Consider the following 8,137-nt stretch of genomic DNA (forward strand, 5'->3'; position numbering starts at 1 on the left):
TACTAAAATTAGTTAAGAAATGTGAAATCATGCAAGTAGCACATTTAGATATGTGAAAACATATATTACACAAAATAAAATAAGTGAAATAAGATTAAAAATGTAATTGAAATCTATACACTCGACAAATTATTCTTTCAAAGCCTGGTTCATACATAATATAAATTAAATCTGTACATATAACCACCAGTTATTTATGATTAAGAAGGAAAAATTATTAAGAATAAAACGATGATGCATAGCTGATCCATACCTGCGTGCTTTAGCCTTAACTTGTTCTTGTTTGATATGACGGATCTGTAACGGCGGTGAAATACTTTCAGCGTTTCTACTTTCAATCTGTTGAACGAATTGTACATGCATGAACGATGATCAAATAGTTCATTTAGAATGAACGAAGTGGAAGCAACTGGCCGAAATCTAGCAAAAGAAGAAGGAAAGAAAACCTTGAAATAGAAGAAGAAGTTGAGCAACGGAGAAGAAAAGAGAAAGAATAGAGGACGCGGGGGAATGGATAGGAACAGCGGGGAGTAGATACAGTATTTTTCATCCTCATATTGACAAGAAAGCAGGGGACCCACGTACTATCGTAAGAAAAGAGGATAATGTATAAGTCAGAACAGTCAGTAGTATTTCACATATATAGCAAAATATAAAATGTTTTCAGCTTATACAGCAATCGCTAGCACCAATCTTGAAATCGCAGCGGACGGTTCGCGATCTACCGTTACATCACGGAACCAGACAAATTTCCGCTTCGTACTACGGCTTCGTTCCCCCACAAGTTGCGCACTCTTGGCGGTCTGGTCTTCCAAGTCAAGTCCACCACCCTTTCCACCACCGTCTTCCTCCCCAGGCTGAATATAAATACCTCCTCCTCCACCGGTCCTCCCCTCTACGCCTCACCAAACCCAAAACCACCGCCTCCTCGATCCCACATTCCACCATCCCTCCCGTTTCCGCCCGCAAATTGCCTCCTCCACCCAAACCCTAGGCCTCAAGCCCTCCGCCACGCTCCCCCTCCCGCTCCCGCTCTGCGGCAATTCCGCGAACACCTCGCGCGCGTCTCCCCGCGTTTCCGCGGCCAGCCGGGCAACTTCTCCGAGCGCCCTGGCGATGGCAAACCACGAGGCCGCGGAGGCCGCCTCCATTCGCAACGAGGCCCGGGAGATTCTAAGCCTCTACTCCGACGGCGAGCACGAGGCTGCGCTGGCCCGCGCCGTAGTGCTAGCCGCCGTGCACCCGGGCTCCGCGGTCGCTCTCAACCTCGCCGGATTGATCCACCGCCACGCCGCCCTCGTGGCGCGGAACGACACGGGCGCCCACGGCGACGACGAAGACGGCGACGAGAACGCGTCCGCGCTGGAGAAGTACCACCGCCACGCCGCCCTCGACGCCTTCTCCGCCGCTGCGCGTCTCGCCCCCAACTGCGTCGTCACCAACGCCGACCACGCCGTGGCGCTCGTCCACTGCCGTCGCTTCGAGGACGCGCAGAAGGAGTTTCTCCGCATGCTCGACACGGTCGCGAACAACGACCAAGCCGACCCGGCGCTGTACAGCGTGGTGTACGACATGAGCGGGGACTCGAGCATGAAGGGGAGAAAGCGCGACGCCGTGAAGAGCGCCAGCATCGCCATGGAGCGCTTCGCGGAAAAAATCAACCACAGGATTCTGCCATTGGAGGCCGCCAAGTTGCTGGACGCCAGCAATCTCGGCGGGCCTGCCGCCGATGAAGCGCAAGAGCGTGCAAAGCTTCTCGCCGAGACCTACCCCTACTCGCCGCGCGCCCAGCTACTCCGCGCGTACATCGACTTGGCACCAGTCCGTGCCTTCGATCCGGCAATGGACAAGAAGCAGCTTCTGCGCCGCGCGCTCACCACCGTGTCTCAAGCGGCACAAAACTTCGACCGCTCGCTCATGGTTGCCTTGTTCCACGCCAAGCTCTTGTTCGTCCTGGATAACTTTGATGCTGCGGAGCGAGAGTGCCACCGGGCACTTCGCATGGAGACGCCGAATGACCCAAATTGGGATGACATACCTCCCATGGCTGCTCTTGGGGCAGATTCTGATGCCAGAGTATCTTATGTCAAGAAGCAGCTCCGTGTCTTGCTCAAGCAGATCATAGTTGTGGCTGCACTATACTGGTCCTCTATGAAGAATGCACCGCAGGGCCAACACGTCGTATCAGTGACGGTTCACACGCTGCATGCGCACTATGATGGAATCGACAAGTCGGCAGCAAAGACCATATCTGATGCAACGCGCTTTCTCAAGAATCAGGAGTCATGGAGTTTCTGGATTTGCCTCAATTCCCGTTGTGATGGCAAGAAGTTTTTGGACACTAGTTCTCTCTGGCAACACACGTGTAGCAAGCACCGAGATGAGCTCTGGGGGAAGCTGCAGTCACTTATAGATCCAGAATATTGGGAAAATACATCACAGGGTGATCACTCGTTGGTTGGGATAACTCTAAGCCGCCAGTCTGACACCTTCCTTTTACCAAGGGTGCAGGATATGTTTGAATCCTTGCTGCTTTCACCATCTGTTAGAATACAGGCAGAGCCCTTTGCTGAAATGCGACAAAGGAAATGCAGAGAAGGATCTGAGATCCTTGGGAGCATCAGGGAGAAGCTGAGGATGTTGCCTAAAGATACACTTAGCACTGAGGTTTAGCAGTTCACTGTTCTGCTGATATTCTAATCATTAGATTTAGAAATAATTTCCATTTCTTTTCTAAAAAGAAAAAATGTTTTAAATAAAACATTTTTCTTTAGTGATATTAAATATTTTTATGCAAAAAGAAGTGCTTTAAAAAGAAACTCTGTCCCTTCATTTCCAAATTATTACAAATATCAATTAATGGAGCGTTTGGATTCTTGGAGTTATCGTGTCATTAGCCTAGGATTTACCCTTTTAACCGTAGGTATTCTTTGTGGAGCAGTATGGGCTAATGAGGCTGATGTTTATCAGACTAATGATTGGCTTGCTTGTTGATTGCAGTTTCAGGAGTGCTGTTCTGGAATAGAGAAATTGTGGCTAAAGTTTCTTGAAGTTACTGTTGTGGACTATCGTGAAATCATTCTTCCGCTTGCAAGATCATACCAATGGGTCTGTCAACATCTGCAGTGATTAGTTTTTATAGTTATATATGCCCATTTGTTGGCTCAACTGCCCATATTGTGTGCTAACTGATAACCATCTTTGCAGATAGAATTGAAGAAACGGATTCCTTTTTATCTAAATCATCCTGGTACTAGGCATATTGGATTTGCTGATGCCAATATTGATATTATATGTGGTAAATTCCTGCTGCCCAATGAATTTGTGTTAACTCATGTCACATTGACTTTTCCAGGAGCTTTTTGTTCTTCTGCTGTCATAGCAAATAATTAAGTTATATCTCAGCAATCTAAACCTGGCATTACCCTAGTCTGCTTGTTTTATGCCTCCTTGATTCAGAGGAATTTCTATGTAGTTTATTAGTATTTCCATCCTTAGGAATTTTGAGTACTGCTCCCTCCGTTCCAAAATAAGTGTCTTAACTTTGTACTTACTTTAATACAAAGTTGTACTAAGGTTGAGACAGTTATTTTGGGACGGATGGAGCACTATATTAGAGGTTTTTTTACAGTGTAATATTCTATTAGAACTTATCTGGTATGTAGGATTTGAATCCTTAGGATGTCCTCTTTTCCTATAGGCCACTTTGCACTCAGTTCCAAAGGAAAACTTCCATTCAGTCTAACCTCTTGGAAAATACTTTTTTGAATTAGCAAATACTCCCTCTGTTCCTAAATATAAGTCTTTCTAGAGATTTCAATATGGACCACATACGGATGTATATAGACGTAGTTTAGAGTGTAGATTCACTCATTTTGCTCCGTATGTAGTCCATATTGGAATCTCTAGAAAGACTTATATTTAGGAACGGAGGGAGTATGTTGTTGCATGCTCTCAGTTCTACAATATAAAATATGCTCTGTTATGTCACTAATACTTCTTACAATTTCATAATACAGGAACTTCTGGCCAATCTGTCAAGGAAATGGCAAGCACCTCCAGTTGTCAACAAAGTCTTACTGTTTCCAACAAGAACAATGCTGATAAAGAATTGTCTATCTTGAGTGTAATCATACAGGTAAGAGACACTCGCATCTGGTTATATGATCTTTTAACAACCAGCCTATAATTTCCTATGTATGTCTTCCTGTCATTGGGCAATCTGAAAAACCAGCCTATAATTTCCTTTGTATGTGTGCAGTCATTGTGCAATCTGAGGCATTTCAGAGATAAACTTCTGATGGGTCCACTTGTATGGATCCCGTCAGTTGAAAATCCCTGCATTGCACAGCAATTTTATGAAATCTTCTCTTCTTGGGAGAAAAACGACCACCACTTAACCGATGTTGTACTGACTTGCATGAAGACTCTTCTCTGCAGAGTTGTTGATTACAGCACTTTTTATGAAAAGGTTAGACCTTAATCACCATTGCTTATATTTGCAAGACCGTTTAAACAAAAATTAATTGAAGTTAGATTACAACGTGAAAGCAGAGTATGTAAACCAGTTCGGTGCTGATGCTACCTTCAATTTATTTTATTTGCATGTGTCCATTTCTTACTTTGTGGTCATTTTGGAGGTCTGCAACTGTTTTGAACAAAACATAGATGTGGTATCTTACACGCCACATAGGGAAACAGTCCTAGTTCATACCAGAATTAACTTCTTTTTTCTTGTTATTTACTGTAATTTATGCATGCTGAATATTGATACCAAGTATATGCACTAGAATGAGCGAATTTAGGTACTCTCTAAAGAAATATAAGAGCGTTTCGTAAAGAAATATAATGCGTTTAGATAACGCTCTTATATTTCTTTACTGAGGGAGTATGTTGTTATTATAAGCTCTGTTGTGTTTTGCATCGCTGTTGTGTTTCTTTTACGTTGTGTGTAAAGTATTGTCCTAAAAACAACTGCATTCTGCGTCTGTCCTATATGATCATGCACGCAATTAGTAATCCTGAATTCCTGGTGAATCAATTCTGCAGGTTGGGAAAACGTTTGCTTCTGAGATTGTGGCCACAATTCTCATTGAATTGCATATGTCAGAAACTTGTTCACGTTTTAGAGAAAACAAGGGGACCAAGAGACATGTAGTGAACTCAGTCACGTGCGGAGATTGCATATGCCCAACACATTATCTTTTTGGGATCAAATTCGATGCTCAAATCAGCTGTAGGTGTGGGAAGTCTTCCGGTGAATACCTGTATACCACACTTTTCCATAAACTTGATGTCGGTTCACCTCAAACAGCAAAGGTATGCTATATGCAATAGTTTTCTTCCTTCCTAGCAAACATTGTATAGGTGGATATTGACGCAAGAGTATTCTAGAAAGTAGGAAATATTGACAAGAGGTTTTAATTGTCCTTGTACAGATCAAGTCCTTTGCAGAGCTTCCGGTTCTATTGGATGAACAGTTTCGCGAGGACAACAAATGCGACCATTGTGGAAGTCTGCAGAATATTGATCTCTTTCTTTCAAACACACCACACTTCTTTACAATAGGTAATGCTACTTGTCTCAAATTATAAGTTGGCTTTTATTTTATTCATACATCATAGCTTGCAGTAGTTTACACCAACAAATATTCATCATGTTGGCAGTTTTGAACTGGCTGGGTGGCAGTGAAAGCCAGGACGCACTATCTGAAGTTCTGGCTGGCATCACGTCTCCCCTTGACACTGAGTTCTTTTGCAGAAGTGCTCATTCTGCAGCTATGTATGCTGTCACCTCCATGGTACGTGCACAGCAAACTATTCTATTTTCCTAAATTGAATTGTTAATGGAGCTGAACAAATACTTTTGTCATTTACTCCCTCCGTTCCTAAATATTTGTCTTTCTAGAGATTTCAACAAGTGACTACATACGGAGCAAAATGAGTGAATCTACACTCTAAAATAAGTCTATATACATCCATATGTTATAGTCCATTTGAAATCTCTAAAAAGACAGATATTTAGGAAAGGAGGGAGTAATTCTCATGTTAAGGTAATCCTGAAATGAGAAAAAGCAATGAGCTATTTGTATTGATTGACGTTTTCATGACCTTTTATAAGTTGTGTTGCTAATTATTTACTGTTCCTTGACTGTTACTGGAGGCCAAGTTGGTATTGTTCTAAGACTGAAGCAAGGTTCTTATTTTTGTGGAACAAAACGGATCATGGTTAAATGGCGTTGTCACCTGGTTCAAATTGCCTAGGTTATATTGACAAGGCATTTTGCTGCTATTTCTAAAGAAGTGGATAGAAGGTTTAAACTATGATACATCATATCTGAGTTGGTTCGTACTTGGAGTTGGAGAGATATTTGCAAGTTTTTGAATGGTCCTATCTGTGGCATATTTTTTCCTGCCTACTTCACTTATATCAAGATATTTAGAAGACTCGACAGAAGAATTTCAGCAAGAATCAATAGCTTGTGTGATCCTTATGTCGCTGAGTTCTTTTTATAAACGTTCCATTGATTGAACGGTTGAAGAAGTATCATATGTAGGTAAACTGGTTAGACCTTTTAAAGTCTGCTGCTCTCACAAGTATATTTTGCATTATTTTCCTTCCCTTTATAGCGAATAGGAAATGGCCTCATCAAATCACATGGAGTGGTTGCAGAACATCTGCTGGAGTAACCTTTTATCTGCACACTTCTCTCTCTCTCTCTCTCTCTCTCTCTCTGTTTACTCTTCTGTTGCTTTGAGTATTAGTACATGCCTATTGCAAGGTTGGTTTAATGCTCTGGTTACTTAATTTGCCTGCTTACATATGGAAGCATAGTCACTCTTTGCAAATGCAGTGCAATTTAGCATCCATCTTATGCTACCTTGCAATCCAAACTCTTGCAGATCTGCTATGCTGATGACCGCTACGTCTGCTTTGCTCGAGACGAGGACAAGTGGGTCATATATGGCTTCGAGACTGTCAAGGTAAGTTACTCGTGACTCCTGGGTGTTGATCAAGGCCCTGTATTCTTTCTTGTAGCCATTTTATTCTTAACTTGCTGATTTGTTGGTGTGAACTTCCTCCATGCAGAGAGAAGATAGTTGGGAGCATTTGCTAGAACGTTTCAAGGACTGCAAGCTCCAGCCTGAAGTTCTATTTTTCGAGGTCATCAAGTAGACTGTTGTATAGCTTTGCAGAATGCAAACCTCTGTCTGACGATCAGAACCAACTCTGGACCCAGTTTTTTTTTTTGTTTCATTGCCACTATTTTGATGCTGTTTGGCTTGGTCACTCTGACATTAAATACAGATAAATTCTTCAGAGATGGTATAAATAAATTGTTCTGTACGTTCTTAACTCGAAAGAAGGGCTTTATGGTATTTGTCTTTGGAAGTTGGAACTGATGAGTGATGCATGTCTTGACTTCTAATGTCACATTTAATGGCACCACGCCGTTTTCTCTTAAGCCATAATGTTGATAATGGCTAGCTGAGAGAAGTGATTTTGATGCATCACCATCAGGAATCCACTGTAGGCTGTTTTTATTTCCTTTCTCTGAGTTTTCTTTGTTAAGGTAGGCTCTAGGCTTCCGTTGTCTGTTTATGGCCCATCGGCCTTTGTTTGTATCTGGCGTCATCTTGATACAAGATGACGCTCATTTGGATGCGTGTTTGAGAAGAAGAAAAATTGTTTCAGTTTTGTTGTTGAAAATGTCGACCCTTTTCATAGATATGAGTATTGGGACTAGGTACTACTCCCTCCGTTCCTAAATACTTGTCTTTCTAGGCATTTCAACAAATGACTACATACGGAGCAAATAAGTGAATCTACACTCTAAAATATGTCTACATACATCCGTATGTAGTAGTCATTTGAAATGTCTAGAAAGACAAGTATTTAGAAACGGAGGGAGTAAAATTGATGCTATTATAGTCTTGTTGTAGGAGATAGTTTCGAGAGAGGGGGTTGGGGATACCATAATCCCCTTTTTTCTTTTTTCCTTTTCCTTTTTTACATCGATAAAACTCTCCTCCTAACCATCCCAGCTTAATCCTCCTAACTATCCCAGCTTAATGCCATACCCTGTAATTTACAACACGTGAGCCCACAAATACTAATACACATAGGGTCATCAGAC

At 42.3% G+C, this 8,137-nt stretch overlaps 1 protein-coding gene across 4 annotated transcripts; it reads left to right on the plus strand.

Annotated features, from left to right (window-relative positions):
• Window positions 1–803: 803 nt before the first annotated feature.
• On the plus strand, window positions 804–7,399 carry LOC125508075. Of its 4 annotated transcripts, none has more exons than XR_007283217.1 (11): window positions 804–2,667; window positions 3,001–3,108; window positions 3,208–3,298; window positions 4,020–4,138; window positions 4,262–4,471; window positions 5,050–5,319; window positions 5,439–5,568; window positions 5,667–5,800; window positions 6,163–6,556; window positions 6,903–6,983; window positions 7,090–7,190. XR_007283217.1 is itself a non-coding variant. In XM_048672656.1 (10 exons), exons 1-10 carry the CDS (start codon window positions 1,117–1,119, stop codon window positions 7,174–7,176), a joined length of 2,781 nt encoding a protein of 926 aa, XP_048528613.1. In that variant the 5' UTR covers window positions 804–1,116; the 3' UTR covers window positions 7,177–7,399. The 4 variants fall into 4 exon arrangements, 2 of the variants coding, with proteins under 2 accessions (XP_048528613.1, XP_048528614.1); XR_007283218.1 differs by having other exon boundaries at window positions 6,163–6,552; window positions 7,090–7,175; XM_048672656.1 differs by lacking the exon at window positions 6,163–6,556 and having other exon boundaries at window positions 7,090–7,399.
• Window positions 7,400–8,137: the final 738 nt, after the last annotated feature.

Source organism: Triticum urartu, chromosome 5, assembly GCF_003073215.2.
Source record: "Triticum urartu cultivar G1812 chromosome 5, Tu2.1, whole genome shotgun sequence".
Lineage (NCBI taxonomy): Eukaryota > Viridiplantae > Streptophyta > Magnoliopsida > Poales > Poaceae > Triticum > Triticum urartu.

Excerpts from the sequence above, each read along its gene's own strand:
- LOC125508075 (XM_048672656.1), top strand. The coding sequence starts at position 1,117 with ATGGCAAACCACGAGGCCGCGGAGGCCGCCTCCATTCGCAACGAGGCC. Across the intron at positions 3,109-3,207 it reads TTGCAAGATCATACCAATGG|ATAGAATTGAAGAAACGGAT; the intron begins GTCTGTCAACAT and ends CCATCTTTGCAG. Across the intron at positions 6,984-7,089 it reads ATGGCTTCGAGACTGTCAAG|AGAGAAGATAGTTGGGAGCA; the intron begins GTAAGTTACTCG and ends TCCTCCATGCAG.